Source organism: Chenopodium album, chromosome 13 (genome assembly GCF_948465745.1).
Source record: "Chenopodium album chromosome 13, dcCheAlbu1.1, whole genome shotgun sequence".
Classification (NCBI taxonomy): domain Eukaryota; kingdom Viridiplantae; phylum Streptophyta; class Magnoliopsida; order Caryophyllales; family Amaranthaceae; genus Chenopodium; species Chenopodium album.
In genome coordinates, this window is record NC_137846.1 from 53809749 (window position 1) to 53828436 (window position 18688).

Below are 18688 nucleotides of genomic sequence, written 5' to 3' on the forward strand. Positions count from 1 at the left end.
CAAATGCGTGTTTTATGCATAGTTTCAGATACAAAAAATACCAGAGGATGGTATTATGGTAGACAATTCATATGAAATTGTCCTCGCTCATTAGCATTCTAATTAATTTTCGAGTGCACTTAGAAACATTTTGGCTGTTCCCTAACAAGGCAGTGAGCATCAAAATATGCAGGTGCCGTGCACAAATTCAACAGCCGAAAGGTGTTAAAGTCTGGAGGTATGATAGAGACCTCACTGATTAAACTTCCAATGGAATTTTTTTTTTATTATGTTTTAGCTTTTTTGGTAAAATTGCAGGAAAGTGCTTGAAGGGATATATCATATATGACTTTGAAAACGTGTGTTTTGTCTACAAAATAGAGCATTGGTGGATCAAAAAAAATAAATTACGCGTAGATTAGAAGATACAAAGGAGATGTAGAATCAGCCAAAATAAGCAAGACATTGAAGCCTTTCTGTTGTTTACTCCTGAACTTAATGTACTCAATCAGGAAAAAAATTCAGTCAATCTTTATGTTTGCGTTGTTCATAGGGTGGAATTTTCCTTGATAGGAATCCATGACTTTATGGTTGATGTCTAATTCTACTTTCCTAAAATAGCCTGAAAGAATTTCTTTGCTAACATATATGGAAACTTAGTTGACTGACATTTGCTGTTTTCTTGTACAGATTTATTGCGAGTTAAATCAGAGTGCATTATATACTTTGGGATAGTTGACTGCAGAATGCAAGCTAAGTCAGCGTTAAGCGTGTTCATTTACTGTCAGAAATTCTGCATAATTCTATACATTCTTTTGCTGTAAGCTTCTGTTAGTAAATGAGACTACCTCTACATAACTTGTAATACATCACTGCTTTTCTCCATATTACCCACATTGCTCTAACAACTCCTCATTCTCATCCTTAGCTTCACTTACCCATCATAATGTTATCGTGCTTGCGTAATGTTTCTAAGAAAAAAGAATTGGAACAGAAAGCACCTGACCATGAAGTAGGATATTCCAGCAATAGCTTGAGGATCTTTGATTACAAAGAGTTAAAAAAAGCCACCAAGAACTTCAGCTCGACGAGGTCCCTCACTGATGGACCAGTGTTCAAGGGTTTTATGAACGAGGCGGTTCTTACTCCATCATCTTTTTCCACTTCCAAAATCCCTGTGGTAGTCAAGGCATATTATTGTAGTAGTGAAGAGAGTAGTCAACATATAAAATGGCAGGTAATAACATTGCATTTTTTAACCTCTGGCATGATTTGACATTTTGGATGAATTAGAATGCATTAGGTTCAATCTTTCTAACTGATTTTTTGATCAACTTCTAAATATGTAGGATGAGCTGAACTTCTTGGGAAGATTGTCTCACCCAAACTTGGTTCGCCTATTAGGATCAGGATATTGCTGGACAAAGGAACAACTTTTCTTAGTGTCTGAATATATGCCCAAAGGATGCTTAAATAATCATTTGTTAAATGGTAAGCAGTTAAAATGTATGAAGTATTACTTTACTTATTAGTAAAGTTGTACATCAATTTATGTCATTCTGTACACCCAAGTTATGTTACTCCCTCCGTTACTTTTTATAAGGCATTTTGATCAATGTCGTCCTGCTAAATTCGAGTTTTCCTCTGCAGGCAATACACTTAACTGGGATCAGCGGATGAACATAGCTTTGGGAGTAGCTCAAGGCCTGGCCTTTTTGGATAGTAGTAATTCTGACATACCGTGGGTGTACGACTACTTTAGGCCCTCAAGAATACTTCTTGATCAGGTACAAAATAAATATGAAGTATGATCTTATAACAATTTGCTTTCTATATTATAGTTTATGAAGAGCAATGTGATATTATCTAAAGAAAAATAGACTGAAACTGTATGCAAAAAGCAAAATATATGAACTCTTCTGTTATTCTCCTTGTGGATCGTTCAGGATTATAATGCAAAGATATCAGTTTTTGGCTTACCAAAATTTTCAAGGGAAGAAGAGTCGAAAAAACATTTTAATTTTAAAGGTTCAGAGTATTTTTCTCCAGATTTCTTAAATAGTAAGTAGTTTTTTTTTCATGTCTAAATCACAGTCTTTGCTAACCTTGTTCATTTCATATTTCCCCGTACTTTATAATCTTATATTAATTGTCTGATTGTAAAACTGCAGCAGGTCATAGGACGAACCATAGCATTGTGTACAGTTTTGGAGTGCTATTGTATAAGATGCTAATAGCGTTCATCATGCTAAAGATACAAATCGGGAGGACTGGATAGAGCGGCTCTCAGTCTCCAACAAGGCAGAACTTGAGAAAATTATTGACCCGTGTTTGAAGGGTCAATGTACACTCGAGGTAGCTTTCAAGGTGGCTCGATATACTAGCAAATGCCTTAGTGTGAGGCCTGCAAAGAGTGCAAACTGCCCGTCTATGCAGGAGGTAGCATCTGAGTTTGCTCAACTGCTGAAAACTAATGATACGGAGTAGTAGCTTAATTAGTATGCTGTGGTTGAACATTGGCAGTAAGGCACACAGCATAATTCATCAAAGTTATCCGTTTATCATTAAATTTATGTTTCATTCGTTGATGTTGTATAACTTATTTATTAATCAATTGATTTTACTATATAAAAAAATGTGTTAACATGTAATATGAAGATTTTGGTCGTTTAATTGTACAATTTTGGGCTGATATTGAATTTTCTTTTATACACTTTGTCCGATTTAAGGCCCTCTAATTTGATATTTTAAATAAATTGCTACCTCTATTAAGCTGATATTTTAAATAAATTGCTACCTCCATTAAGTATTAGTTGTAACTTTAGAATATTTTATATCTCACAAATAATATCCCCAAAGTTACAACTCATATTTAATAAAGGTTAGCAAATACTTGGGTGGTCTTTTGCGGTGGTTGTGGTGTTCCTGTAGAGCTGTAGGACATGGAATGTATTACTCAAATGTCCAATCGTATCAAAATCCAATTAATAAATTTGGTACTATTTATTCAAGCTTGTAAAAAGTTATTTTTTATACCCTCTAACTAACCACCCCCTATCTTGGTCATACTTTCCCTTGCTTTAACTTGCAACGAACACACCTTAGAGTTAAATGTGTTTAGACTCTGGAGTTAAGGGTGTTCAATAAACAATAGGCTAAAGCAAGTTCAAGATGTAACATTTTTCTCGTTCATACACTCTTTCTTAATTGGAAGATCCACAAATAATTCATACTGATAATGAAGTCATTCGTGTATTGTACCCTGCTATATTGCTCAGCTTAGGAATGCAAATGGAAGCCAAAGTTTAACTAGAGGTAACATAAATATAAAATCATCACGCTACACATTACAAAAAGTTTTGGACGAATTGACAGAGTTGAACTCAAGACAACTACGATCAACCAAAAAAAGATATAACATCTCTGACTATGATTCTACAGCAAAAAATTAAGCAGCAGATTTGCCCTTCTTCTTCTGGATTTTCTTCATGTAGAATTCCAGTTCTTTGCCCTCAAGTATATATCTGAAACAGACCGATTTTAAAGCTTCTTTAAACAGTTGAAACGCTAGCCAAACGGAATTTAGGCCAAAGCATCTAAACTACTTGATCAAGTATTTTATGCTTTTCAATAGTAAAGGGAAAAGCAAGTTTATCCAAATGATGATTTATAGATGTCATTGAGCTATGATTTAGCAAATAGAAGGTCTTAGATTTAGTGGTAGAATGAAGTCCATATTCAAAAGAGAAATCACTTACCCATCAGCACGGCCACATTGACCAGGACGGGAAGAAATGCAGGCCAACAAACGACCACCACCGAATTGTTCTTCAATGTGAGAGTCCAAAGTGCGGGTCTGCTGACGCTTTTCCAGCTTCCTCGCAACATGGTTACTCTTTTTGGCTTCTTCAGTGGTCTCAGCCTCCTATCAAATAGAATACAAAACATATATCAGAAACCTAGTACAACCAAGATAATAATGACATGTGTCTACTCTCTTGGGACTTATCCAGTTTCGCTTTTAACAAAACTTTTCAATTCTTAATCGAAGTATAAACTCATGCTCTTAACCAAGTAATTAATCAATCCACATCTCAAAACCATAATTACAGGACCTCACACCCTAAAATCCATATTTGGTTAACTCTTCCACATGACATCTATACATTGTTTAATCAGACATAGGCTAATTAACAAGAAAACTGTAATGTGCAATGAAGGATAGCCTACATAGGCTAACTTCAATCAAGGTAAACCATGATGACAAGGGTTAAAAGGAGGAGGAAGCAAATACCTCGCTTTCTTTCTTTGCAGCTACATTCTTCTTCTTGCGTCCAATCTCAACTCCATAATGCTGGAGATACCACTGCTTAAAAGGTGCAGCATCAACCTGGACAATGGCACTCTTCACCAAAGTCTGGGTCCTAACCAACTCATTGTTGGATGCATTGTAAACGACATCCAGAAGACGGGTCTTGCGAGTCACAGCTTCACTACCCCATGAAAAGTTACCAGTATCCAACCTCAGTGCACGCCACTTGACATTACCACCACGAACCCTAACCCTCCTAACTGTCTTGTTGCTTGAAAGCTTGGTGTTGGCTGGCTGTCTCCCAAGCTCGTACCTTTATATCATCAAAAAAGCAAATTAATCATTGGTACAAAGCACACAAGGGATGCAACAGGAGAGCACTGAATAAGGTGAAGACTTTATACAGACAAGGGTAGAGTCAAAGAAAGAGTCAAAGAGACAAAGGTAGATATATGCAAGTAATGAATCAGCTAGCTCAGCACTGAGATCCAATAAAAATGAACATAAATAACATTGCAAAGTAATAAGAAACACGTATTATTCAAGTAGATAGAGTAACTTATGTAAGAACAGGGACAGGAAAGGAAAGGACCAATTCGTTATCTTACCAAATTTTACAAAATTAAGCTTAGTTCTTTTTTTTTTTAAAAAAAAAAACACATTTTTAAAGGGGGATCTTGAAAATGTACCAATTAGAGAGGATCCAAATTGAAGAAAATAGTTCAAATTTGGACACTAAAACTCTCATAATCTTGGGAGTTTTTATGTGCCTCCAGAACAAAGCATACAAGAAATCGATCAGAAGATCTCACGCCTTATAGCCGAAAGATGAGGCAGTATCTAAACATTCTATTGAAATAAAATAATAAAAAGAGGTTTAATTTAAATGTTAGGGTAACTTTGTGGTCAGCAAAGACTAATATATGTATGCCAAAGTATCACTTGATTTCCTCAATCGATAGAGAGAGAACAAAAAAAAAGATAACAATAGCACAGTGATGTAGCTTACAGATATGTTGCGTGCCGGTGGAGTTACTAACCAGCACAGGACCGTCTAATAAGCACAAGCGAATCACTTTTTTTTCAAGCAATAAAACCAAAGGAGAGGCAATTACTAAAATCAATGGTAAAATGACTCGCGGTGTGGAAATGAAGAACAATATGTATGCCAAAGCATCAATAATTTTCCCCATTATTGCAAGGAAAACTTAAAATTGATGACAATAGCACATTGATTTAGCTTATGGAATATGTTGCGTGCAGATGTAGTTACTTATCAGCACAGGACCGTCTCATAAGCACAACAAAATTTATGAAATCAAAATCAAACAATTGATCATGCTCAAACATTATTATAAATCAAGAAATAACACAAATTAACATGCTCATATATACAACAATCAACTAAAAAAATGAAATTTTCAATCATATAATATCATTTCATCACATAAATCTGACAACAAAAATAATACAAACATAATCAAAATGCAAATCAAATTCTCAAATAAAAACCTAAATATCGATAAATAATATTAAAAAAGAGGAGAAATTACTTTCGCTTCTTCCTCCAGGCCTTCTTCTTGCCACCAGTGGCACGCCTCTTGTGCATAGAATCACGAGAAATACCTGATAAACAAAATCAATCCCTAAAATTAGAAAAATCAACAACACATTCAGAATCAAACCCTAAAATCAGAAAAAAGCAACAGCAAAAACACTTTCAGAAATTCAGGATGCGACGCCATTGAAGATTAGCTTGAAGAAAACAAATGAAGATCTGATGAATTGAACATGCTGAAAATGGAGGAGAGAGAAAATACCCATTTTTGCAGGATTGGAGCAACCGGAAACTAGGGTTTCTGAGAGGTTCGACTATGAATATGAGGGAAGGGAGGCAGTGAGGTGATGAAGAAGAAGAAATGGAGTCAGATAAACCCTAATTATTTCGTCAAATGGGCTTTATTTGGGCTTTTTTGAGTTTCAATGAATTTAATGGGCTTTGTAAATGATCTGTGAAGAAATAATCTGACCCGAATTCTTTACCCTAAATTTTGGGTTTTGAAAATTTTGAGGTTTAAATGGGTTTAAGATTTTTTTTTTTTTTTTTTAAAGAACACAAATGGGTTTAAGATTAAGGTCCATCGATTTTGATTATAGTGTGTTTCATAATTTGATTATTGGGAAAATCTATGGAAAAATAAAACTATATAGAAATTTTTAAATAAGGCCAGTGTACATTAATTATAGTACTCAAATCGGATGTAAAGTTTTCTATAGAATGAAAGTCATAAGTTTGAAATCTTAAAAATCACTCATATTGTGTAAAAGTAACAATAGTACCCTTAAATTATTTTATCTCTTAAAAATCAGTTCCTAATGTATGTATAATGAAAATCATAATGGAATAAAAGTCATTCAAATATAGTTTCAAGTTACCCTAATATAGTGACGGATGCAATTGTTTGAACATGAAAAAAAAAATTAATACCATTAAAATTTATCAAATGTATTTTTGACTCTGTTGAATATTTTTTCTAAATCTGCCATTAAATATAGGGTGTTGTCTTGTAAAATTATAATGCAATTTGGACACAGAATTGTTTATAAGAAATTGCATATCTTTAAATTTTCAATGTGTTCTCACTCATTAAACAAACATTACAAGATTATGAAATTTATAAATATCTACACTTTCACTTAGTTTTGTTCATTAAATCATTTATATCAAGTTACCAAACACACTCTTAATTAGTTACATATAGATGAAGATGGCACTGGGTCGTGTTGGGCTTCCATGAAAAAAGCACGGTACGACATAGTGATGTGCTTGTGGGGCAGGTCGGGTCGCCTTTATTTAGGAGAAGCACGATAAGACACGGCACGACAAAAGCATGCTAAAATCAATACAATTTTGTTTAGGCACGCAAGCCCCGCACAATGACACGTGGGCTTGGCCGTGCATGGGCCAACCTTTTGAATACTTCGGTCTGGCCAAACTAACCTCAAAGCACATGGACTTGACACGAGGTACGACCCGGTAAGGCCCAAAGCCATCTTTACATTTAAATCGTATGTACAAAGTACTTCTTCTTTAAATTTTCTTTACCATTCTCTATGCATTGAGGTATTAAACCATTTCCAATTGTGAGACTCAAATTTGAGTACTGAATTACAAAATAAGTAGTTTTTTACCTCCAATGGTGATGCCATACTCACTTTTCAATTTAGCAACTCATGTGAAGCCTAATTTTTCAATGGTGAGACTCCCTAAAAAATACAAATGTCACTTTCAATTTATGGCTCATCAAATCCATTTCTTTTATATTATCAAATATTGTAAGATTAAAAAAAAAAGGTAAAACTTAAATAAATTACAAAATATATTAGAATATTGACAAGAGGCCTACACCTTTTGTCAAATGAAACTCAAAGTTGAGTATCTAAACTTAGCAACTTTTTTTTGGAGTTGCTAAGTTTAGATACCAACTTATTGGTATACATTGCAAAATATACTCTTTCTCTCCTAAAACATATTCATTTGAGTCTCACCATTAAAGAGGGTCTTAAGTAAAACTTGTACTCCACATATTAATCACTCAAATCTAGCAAGCAATTGTTATAAATTTGAATAACAAAGTACAACAATTGTATTTTTAAACAATTTATGAAAATGAAAATCTATTATACTATACACCAAATCATTTTAAAACAATCTTGAGGAATCATCAATAATATAATACTAAAACAGACACCAAGAATGATACGTGTCACTTCCTAGTTTTGTTTTTCCCTCCAAAACTCCTCTACCTCTTTTTAGCAAAAATCTTTTATTTTTTGGAATGTTTGGATAATACAACTACCCCCTCCGTCCCATATTTATAGTTCATGTTTGTGTTTTTTCACGGTATTTAAGAAATATGAGGAGAAAGTGGATGAAATATATAAATAAAACTGAAAAATACAATTATATACAAAAGTTAGAGAGAGAAAGTAGAAAAAAATACAAGACATGTGCAAAATTCAAGGGTAATGTAGGAAGTAAAATGAATAAAGTTAAAAAAAGTGAGGGTATCCTACTCTTTGAGATGCTTGCTACTCTACTTTTTCTGCTAGTATCTCCCTATTTCCTCTTCTTGCATAAATTCACGGCATATATATATGCTAACAAACAAAGCTAGATTTCTCAAACTTGCCACCTAGTTACATGCATCATTATATTTACCCTAAAGTCAATACCTATAGTCTAGCATAAATAGACTGTAGATTAGGCATATGACACCATCGCAATCATTTCACTAACTTGAACTTTCAGGTCCACTTATGACATCATCTTTTCTTTTACTACATAATTATTATTACTACTTGGGGAGATTAACCCAAGAAATCCTTATATCAAATACACATTTCAAGTATATTAGTTTTCTTCTCGTCCTTTTACACTAAGGGCCTGTTTTCTTCAGATTATTTTCAGTTCAGTTCAGTTCTGTTCTTAATTTTTTTCTCACATAAAATATTCAGTTCAATTCAGCTCAGCTTAGTTCGATTCAGTTCAATCAATCAGAACAGGTCCTAAATGCACACATCGATGGCACAGATGAAACTTGAACACTTAGAGTAGTCGCAAGAAACAATTTTGAACTACACGATTCTTGCTTCATGAATATTGTTAAGGTACAAGATGAAATACTAAAACAAGACTCATTTTTACCAAACGATCTGTTTAAAACAACAGATCTGAACTACATGATTCTTGCTTCATGAATATTGTTAAGGTCTCTTTGACTATTAATTTTATGAAGAGAATATTTTTTATAATATGCTTTGATTAAACTAAGGGGTCGGACTGTTAAAGTGCTTAAACTAAGGGGTCGGACTGTTAAAGTCAGGTGGGGCTGAACAAGAAACAATAGAAGAAAATTCAATAGAAAGCCGGTGTACAACCTTTAACGGCTAGTTTTGTGGGCGTCCATTCCCGTCGTGCCGTGCCAGAGCCGAGCCACCATTCGTGCCGTGTTGTGTCGTGTCGTGTTGTGTCGTGTCGAATCTAGTTGAAAAAATGGGACATGTTAATATGATCCGTTCATGGGGTTCCCATGTTTCAATTGCTCAAAATTCTGACAAGTTTATTCCAAAGTTGCAATCTTTGAAACAAAGTAGAGAAACCCTTTTAATTGATTTCAATTCAGCAAGAAGATCAAGGAAGTTTCAGAAGATTGGAGTTGGGATTCCCGGCTGCTGCAAAAGAAGTGAATTGATTGATTTTGAAGAGAGAACAAGCGCAAATGAGGTATTGGGATGCCCAAATTTCACTTAATTTAGCTCAATTTGTTTGATTTGTTCTTAATTATATGGATTTAATCTTGTTAATTGGGTAAATTGTGGAAAATTGAAAGTTTTGCTGGATTTGTTGCTTCAGTATAAATGATTTCAATTTGTTTGATTTATGTTGTTAATTTCTTTGTTTAATTAATTGATGAGTCTAAATTTGAGTATGAATATGTATTGAATCATCTGCATTTCAGAAAATCAGGTTTACTTCCCTGCTGAGCTTCAATCAGAAAATTTTCTAATTTTTGTTAATTAGAGCCAAAATTATGATTAAGATAATTAGTACATTTGTAAATTACCTGCAATCAATCACGTACAGGATTATAAACTCATTAAAATTTATATATAAGCCCCTTCATGGCTTCCTTCTTAGGAAGTATTGTGTTCTATGTAGCTGGAAATATACATATTACATGGATAATTGTGTTTCCCGAGTGCTGCTTCTTGGCAATGGGGATAGTCTCACTTCCATTACCGATTTCGCTTTGTTACATGGATAATTAGGTTTAGCTGTGATCAAGTGCAACATTGCAAACCGAGTTTGAGTGAACTACACCAAAGTGCACTTGCTTCTTGGTTTGAGATATCACATTGCATACCTCTACACTTTTTCTCGGAAACTCGCTTTGGAAATATAGCATTGAGAAGTTGAGTAGAAGTAGTACCTTAAGGACTGCTTAGCATAGACAATAAGTGTACTTTCTTCTTGGTAAGAGAAATCACATTGCATACCTTTATACAAGTATTTTTTTTCCAGAAACTCATTTCAAATATATAGCATTGAGAAGTTGATACCTAGAAGCAGTATCTAAGGACTGCTTTAACATCATTAGTTGAGGATTCAGCTGGTTGCACTGGCATAATCTAGTTCAGACGATGCTTTCTTATGTTTAAATTTATGGTGTAGTGAAATTAGATCATCTTGAAAGATAAACTGTCCATGAGTCGGTAACACAAGGGTGATTCTGTATTCTTATGGGAAAGTGAAACTCATTATCCAACTTTTGCTGCATGCCTTTACGTTTAGGTTATGTTGTCTAGTTTATGAAGGCTTCATTTTATCCACTTCCCCGAAGTTTGGAGCACAGGATAACTAACCAAGCAAAGAATCAGCTCCAGTTTTTGGTAGATTGATTCTTTAGAAAGGTTGTCTTACGTAGCTGATAATCCATATTAGGCACGGAATATCATGAGTGCACCTCTTGTCCGCATTTAAAATGAGGACTAGCTGTAACCCAAATCAGCAAACTAGATATGTTGATTGTATTAAAAATCTTGAGTATTGAAACAGCATAAATAACTTGGGATGTTTTTGTTAAAAAATTAATATGATTCTCAGGGCTGTTAAAGTAAAATATGATCCCTTAAGATTGTTGAAACTTGAGAACAAAGAGTTTCCATTTAAGGACTGATGTGTTAAGCACTCTAAGTCAATGATTCACCTGCAAGTGCGGATAAAATTTGTTACAGGCAGAAGCATACTTCTAGCTACTTCTGCTGTACACACATTATAACTTGTGTCTTGTGTATGCAACAACAGGAAATAAGGCTGGTTGCACCGGAGACAATATCTTCCGTCTCCTAATTCATATTCCGTAAATACTCTTGGAGAAGTTTCGCTCTAAAGTGGAGTAAAAATTAGGCTACTTTGAAAAATAATCTCTACATGGTTCAGTAATAATCGAACATAAATTCCATATTTGCATGGGAAAGTAAGAACTATTAGTCTAAATTTTGCTAAAAGCTCCTAGTTTTAAGGTTAAATCTCTTATTCTTCCACTTACCTTTTACCCAAGCTAACAAACAGCAACAACTGACATAAAAGTAGCTGACATGCTGAAAGTTCTTTCATAAACAAACTTCACCATACTTGATTTTCTGCTCTGTCAATAACTCATAATCTCCCTTCCCTCGTCTTTGAATTATTTGTATTATTTGAAGGCATTAGCAATATAATTCTCGAAGGATTTATTTGCTTTAGTTTCTTTTTGCTTTTCCCTGAGGTCCTATACTGTATCATTACTGTCCAGTTGTTTTTTGTAGCAACGACTTTGTGGTGTCAAGTAAACAAATGCAAGACGCCAAAAGACACTACAAGATAGTGGGAAGGGACTCTATGGAGGAAAGGGCACCTGAACTTTGACTTTGCTACTGTGTTCATTTATATTACAGAGAACTGCTTGAATTTGTTACAGACTTTGCTTGCTCTGAGACTTGCTGCATCACAACCATCTAGCACCAGTTTATGCTTGCTGATACAATGTTTAATTTTTTTGCATGTGAAGGTCAAAAAGGAGATTATACAGTGTTACGAATTAATTCACAGGCTAGGGAGGGGAGTTATCTATATTGGCTCTGCAAGACCGGGAGCTAAGCATCCACATTATAGCCAATCGCTTGAGCTTAGCAGAGAGGCAAGTTACTCCCGCGTTGTATCTTTTCTCTTCTTAACTAAGACATTCATTTTTCTGATAATGTGCACATTATGCTCAAAACCTGAATGAGCACATGCTGTGGTACACCTTGTATCAATTTTTTTTTTAAGAGAGAATCAAAAATTCTTTTACACGTCACCAATTTTCTCCTGCAGATTGCAAATCTATTGAATTGCACTACATGGACTGGAGCTGGTCCAGGACTAATGGATGCAGCTATTGAAGGTGCGCTGCAGGCTGGGAAGCCTGTTGGTGGATTTAAAATCGAGAAAGAAGCTGGTCAATGGTCTTCAACAGGCTCTCATCCTTACCTTCCTGCTGATAAATATCTTACTTGCAGGTACCCCCATAGTTTGTTTTTCCCTTCCCTTCCTCCTGCCTCTACCCATATATTAGTGGACTTATATCCAGAGGAACAAAGGTTATCTTTTTTTTATAACGCCAATCTCACTCATCCATCTTATTATATGTGTAGGTTTTTCTCAGCTAGGAAACACGGATTTGTGGATGCTGCAGTGAGAAACAGTTCCCAAGACCGGACAGCTGTAATTGCTCTACCTGGTGGGATTGGAACTCTTGATGAGATGTTTGAGATCCTAGCGCTTATTCAGCTGCAGCGAATAGGATCTCAACTTCCAGTTCCGTTTCTACTCATGAATTATGATTCATACTATTCTAAGCTCCTGGATTTCTTTAATGACTGTGAACGATGGGGAAATCTTGCAAAGGGAGAGGTTGAATCGCTTTGGAAAGTGTGTAGTAACAATGAAGAAGCTCTAACCTATTTAGCAAGATTCTACAATCTTCCTCTCGTCAATGAAGAGTTCAAAGAACACGAAACAATAGTTCCTTTAGAGATATAACTTGGGGAAGATTTGATCAGAATATGTGGAACAGTGCTTTGATTTTGTAATGTTTCTTGTGTACACCAAGAACAGGAAGAATTTAATCTTGATCTTGTCATGTTTCGCCATCAGTGACTCTAACCCTAAATTTTAGTGAGGGTTTGACTCCCTTTTTTTTTCAATTTTTCTCGAAAAACTTGAAGGGATTTAAAGTTCTAAACTCTAAATCATTACAAGCAAAGCAACTAACAATTCCACGCCAAGATCAAGAACAAATTAAACTAATTGGGTCTTTATTCAATACATATTTGAATCAAAATATTTCCAAAAATCTTTATAGAAAAAACTTAAAAGAGATTATTGTATTTACAACTTTTTTGAGTTTCAAATCAAGAAAAACTAACATATGCTTAAGTGAATCTAAAAAAACACCTAATCAATTGAATTACTCAAGGAAAACAAAAACCAATTTCCCCAAGTCATGGAAATATACAAAGCTTTCGAATCAAGTGGAAAAATCCCTTCTTGTGATCCTGTTTCACATTGCCTTCATTATCATCATGAAATCCTTCAAACTTCTCCAAAACATTCACAATCTCCGAAAACTCGGGCCTCTTCTTAGGATTCCTGCTCCAACAACGTTCAATCAGCAACCTCATAAACTCCAGACAGTCCTTAGAAATCTCAGGCCTCAAGTTCTTGTTAGCAACGCCATAAGCAACTTGAACCGGACTCAAATTACCAAAAGGAGTACTCCCTGATACCATCTCATTCAAAAACAACCCGAAACTATACACATCAACCTTCCTGCAGTACTTTTTTCGTGTGATCATCTCCGGTGCCATCCATCGAAAAGTCCCTACATCTTTGTAATCACACCCTTTTGCCTCACAGGAAACACCAAAATCTGCAATCTTCAGACAAAAACCCTGATCAATCAGGATGTTCTCAGGCTTCATATCGCGATGTATAATCCCTTGAGAGTGCACATACTCCATTCCTCTAGCAATCTCTAACGCAATCACAAGAACTTTCTTGAAAGGAAGCAGAATTTTACTCCTTTCGAACCTGTTCAAGTACGCCCTCAGAGAACCCTCTGACATAAACTCTGTCAAAATACAGTAAACTGATGTCTGTCTGCAGGCTGCAACAATTTCCACCACATTCGGGTGTCGAAGCCATGACAGTATCTTCCTCTCCTGATCAAATTGTTTCCTCAATCGATGTTCGTGTGACTCGGAATCTTCTTGTTCATCATCGATCTCTTGGAATACCTTAACAGCCACGTCTCTGTCGCGGTATATACCGTAATATATACTGCTTTCTGCACCTTGAGCGAGTTTTTTAACATACTGTAACTGCGTGAAATCCACATCTCCTTCTTCCTCCATGATCCGAAACATGACTAACGAACGTTCACTCCGTTAAAATAGATCGAATCCTCGAAACGACACACGTAAATAAACTCGTTACAAAGGAAAACATTGATTGCATTGATCATGATAAAACACATTGCTTAAGCCAGGATCATACAATGTTGGCGCCATGATCTTCAATACGAAAACGATTAAAACGAACCAAATCTGTGATCAACCAACACCGTTAGCTAGCTTTGGCCTTCGACAACCAATTATAAGACGGTCTTACACAAATGTTTTTCGAGAAATTTTAAGAGAGAATATTTTAGAGGGGGGAGCAATGAAAAGTTTTTTGGGATGAATTTACTGAAATATATTTGTGTTGGTTTGAGGGAAAACAAAAAAAACTTGAGAGATTAGGGTTCTTAGAATATGAAAAAGGGATCCGAATTATGCTGTTATTTAGGAGGATTTGATTATTTTTTTTTCTTAAACTTTCAGAATAAAAACAGAATTTAGAGAGAGAAAATTATGATTTTTTTAGAGGGGTTTGATAATTTATTTTGCCCTTTATTTACTTGTTATATATATTCGTTTATGGGAAGTTTATGCCGCCAATCTAATACGTTTCCTTTCCCGTTAAAAAAAAAAAAATCTAATACGTTTCCTTTCCCGTTAAAAAAAAAATAAAATCTAATACGTTTCCTTCAAGTAATTACTCCGTGTTTTTTTTTTCATTTTAATATATTTTTTTTAATGTTCATTTGGATTTTTTTTTTTTTTTTTTTTTTTGACAGGGTTCATTTGGATATTTTAATTGCAAATTGCAACATTAAATATAGGATTAGTTATATACAAATGAAGTTAGAAACAAATTGAATTTTAGGGCATGTTCACATTTACTTAATTTCAGTTCAGTTCAGTTCAGTTCAGCTCCAATCAGTTCAGTTCAGTTCAGTTCAGTTCAGTTCCAATCAGTTCAGTTCAATTCAGTTCAGTTCAGCTCTTAATTTTCCTCTCACATAAAATATTCATTTCAGTTCAATTCAGTTCAGTTCAGTTCAGTTCAGTTCCAATCAGTTCAGTTCAGTTCAGTTCAGCTCCAATCAGTTCAGTTCAGCTCAGTTCAGTAAATATGAACAGGCCCTTAATCTTTTTTATACTTCGTATATGAACATTATCCTTAAAAGATGGTTCGCAATTAAACGAACTGAAATTTTTATAAAAAATAATCCATATATACAGTGTTATGATAAACCATTAAGTTATAGTCTTATAGAGATAATTTTCTATCATTATAGCAATTATCTCTATATCTTGTTTTTTTGATAAAATAAAAAAAAAAAATTCAAATTCATAATAGTATTATGTTATTATAAGTACATTGTTTACAGAAGAGAAAAAGGAGAAAGTTCTAGAAATAAATTTAGGAATGACCCATTATTCAAGCATTATTAGTAGAGAATGAGTCAATAAAAAAAGGAAAATTTCACATTTACTACCACTGAAAGCAGCATGTTTCACATTTGCTACCCATCAAAAATTTTATTTTATTATACTACCACTCAAACACACAAACTTTCATAATAACTACCACCTGGGTTTAGCCGTTACTGTTTCTGTCAAGTGGGGTCCACTCCAACGGCTACTCCTCAATTACCCCCATTTAAATGCGATTGTTCTTGGTTGATTTCATTGTGATGGTTGTGGTTTCAATTGGAGTAAATTAAATCACAAAATCATCAAATTAAAACTCAAATTTCTTACAACAACTAAGTGCGAATTCAGTGAGTGTGGGTAATTGGTGATTGTTTGGCCAAAGTAGGCGGAAATTGCGAAGGTCGAAAAGGTGAGTTCTCTTAATAAATCGAACAATTTCAGCAAGTTTTATTCAATTATTTGTGTAATTAGCATGGTTATATGTATGTAGGAATGTTTATTTGGATTTAATTGAATGGAGGTGTTTGTTAATTGCAATAATTTTCTGGAAAACGAATTAGGGTTCTTTAGTGTAATCTAAATTTGGGGGTTTTTTGATGGGTGTGCAAATCATGAAATTGAAAGTGTTGGTGGGTGAAACAAGTATGAAAAGTTGTAATGCATCGTGGTTTTTGTGTATTTTGCAGTGAAAAATGGCAGCTTTGGTTAGGTGTTCACCTTCAAAATACAAGAAGTGTGATTGTGGCATACCAATGGCTAGGCTAACTTCATGGACTAAAGAGAATCCTGGGAGGAAGTTTTTGACATGCAAGTTCTATGATCCCAAAACTGAGACTAGGGGCTGCAAGAGCTTTGAGTGGGTGGACGAAGATGATGGGACAGATTGGCAAAGGGATGTGATTAATCAATTGATCCTCGACAAAAAACTCATGAAGGGTGAGATAAGCTCACTGAAAACTGAAGTGGAGGATCTTAATGGGCAGAGGAGGTGCCTCCTCAATGAGATTGACAACCTCAAGCTGAAGTGTAGAGCTCTTAATGGTGACAGGAAGAGGTACAGCAATGAAGGGAAGCAGAGCAATAACTGGTTTGGGTGTGTACCTGTAGGTGTTGTGTTTTGTTTTGTTTTGATGATGCTAGGGCTGTTAGTTGTGGTTAAAGTAGCTTAGGTTAGTGTAGGGGGAGGGAGTAGAAGTTTTCAAGCTGATATAAAGTTTTTTGAAGTTAGTGGGTGTTTGTTTGTATTTCAAGAAGCTTGATGTTGTAAGCTAGTACTTAAGTCTGCTGTAATGAAGTGGACAGTATGCATATGTAACAATTTCAAGCATGAATGAAAAGTGGACAATTTATGTCTAATTAAACAACTGTTTTGATCATTGCAAATTCAGTCACAGGAATTGTTTGACAAGAACTTAGATTTAAAAAAAAAAAAAACATAAGCTTAAAAAAAAAAAAAAAAAAACAAGTCCTTCCAAACCAAGCTGTTACAGAACCTTAAAGTGATACATTTTCAAAATAGAATTCAATGAAACCAAAGTCAAGGTTTTACAAAAGGCAGCTAGACATCTTTTTCAAACACATGGCTTCTTTCCCTTAGACTTGGACCTTGTTGTGGTTGTTGATGCCTGAGTATTTTGGCTGCAAGTTACAGGCTGTGAGCTTTGAGCCTGCTGTGAACTTTGAGCTTGCTTCTTCTGCTGCTCTTGGGGGAATTTCTTGTTACCAATGCTGTTTGGTCCTGCAGTTGCCCCTTTCTGTAAATGAACACACACAAACACATAAGCCAAAAAAATGACAGACTTCACTATTTGACAACTGTAAGTTACAGGACATGTAGCTTACATTTGCAGCAGCCTTCATTGCTTTCTTTCTCCTCTGTTCTTGCAGCCATGGGGTGTTGAGGACTGGCTTGGTTGACAGCATTGGCTCAGCCTCTTTTGGAGCTTCAGCTTTTGGTCCAGCTTTACAACTTTTGGTATAATGACCAAAGATGCCACAGTTTCTGCATCTTTTTTGAAACTTAGGGCCCTTTGGTTGTTGGTTGTTGCTGCCTGAGGCTCCTTCTCCCTTCTCCAGCTTCCTTTTTTTGGATTTTGGTCTCCCTGGCATGACTCTTACTGCAGGTGGGAGTGGTGGTCTCATGTCAATCTTCTCCCAATGCTTGGGCCTGGCATAGGGTTGATTGCATGTTGATATGCTTGAATGTATGTTGCCCTACTGTAGTATGCATCAACATAGTCATCTGGATCCACCCTTTTGTCAAGAATACAAGCATATGCATGTACACATGGTATCCCTGTCAACTGCCAGTGATAACAAGTACATGACTTCATTTTGAGATCAACCACCACTTTATCCCCATTCAAGTCTACCTCATAGTTGTCCCCCCTTGACAACTGGACAATACAGTACCTGGCAGCCCTCTCAATCCTCCCAAAAACCTTGGAAACATAAGGCATGTTCTTCCCTTCCATTTTTTAAACTCCCTCCCACTTCTCACAATTCATTTTCATCATGTAACACCTCATCCACTCCATCTGAGTTAGTATGGGTTTGTCTCTTGCATCCTTTATAATTGCATTGAAAGTCTCACAAAGATTATTTAAGAGCATGTTAGACTTACACCAATCTGAAAATGCATGTCTTGACCAGTGTGATGGGTTGATATTAGCTAAGTACTCATATGCATCTTCTGACAGGAACTTAATAGACTCCATTGCAACCTCAAAGTCAAACTACAGCAATACACATAGACTAACATAAGTGAATTATTCACACTGGCTGCAACTAAAAAACACACACACCCCAATACCAAAACATACACACTACCAAAATGGGTGAGCTTTGGAGACACACACACATACTGCAGACTTAATGCAAACCAGAACATACCTAATGCAGCAATACACCAGACTAAATGAACCAAACTTAAAAACATAACACATATGTATACCATAAAAGAACAGGACACATATCATCACTAATGCTAAG

The 18688-nt window shown here is 35.2% G+C and overlaps 3 protein-coding genes and 1 pseudogene across 3 annotated transcripts; 2 read left to right on the forward strand and 2 right to left on the reverse strand.

Annotated features, from left to right (window-relative positions):
• Positions 1–925: 925 nt before the first annotated feature.
• Positions 926–1859, forward strand: LOC145575795 (putative serine/threonine-protein kinase PIX13). The gene is made up of 4 exons (XM_081633595.1): positions 926–1216; positions 1329–1470; positions 1630–1766; positions 1821–1859. Exons 1-4 carry the CDS (start codon positions 926–928, stop codon positions 1857–1859), a joined length of 609 nt encoding a protein of 202 aa, XP_081489721.1.
• Positions 1860–3271: 1412 nt separating this feature from the next.
• LOC145574983 (small ribosomal subunit protein eS8) lies at positions 3272–6187 on the reverse strand. The gene is made up of 5 exons (XM_081632888.1): positions 6112–6187; positions 5845–5917; positions 4274–4604; positions 3738–3904; positions 3272–3503 (listed from the first exon to the last, which is right to left on the reverse strand). Exons 1-5 carry the CDS (start codon positions 6113–6115, stop codon positions 3428–3430), a joined length of 651 nt encoding a protein of 216 aa, XP_081489014.1. The 5' UTR covers positions 6116–6187; the 3' UTR covers positions 3272–3427.
• A 2933-nt stretch (positions 6188–9120) lies between these two features.
• On the forward strand, positions 9121–13081 carry LOC145576953 (putative cytokinin riboside 5'-monophosphate phosphoribohydrolase LOGL6). The gene is made up of 4 exons (XM_081634654.1): positions 9121–9578; positions 11905–12033; positions 12210–12394; positions 12530–13081. Exons 1-4 carry the CDS (start codon positions 9348–9350, stop codon positions 12915–12917), a joined length of 933 nt encoding a protein of 310 aa, XP_081490780.1. The 5' UTR covers positions 9121–9347; the 3' UTR covers positions 12918–13081.
• Positions 13082–13378: 297 nt separating this feature from the next.
• LOC145575796 (serine/threonine/tyrosine-protein kinase HT1 pseudogene) lies at positions 13379–14405 on the reverse strand (annotated as a pseudogene).
• Positions 14406–18688: the final 4283 nt, after the last annotated feature.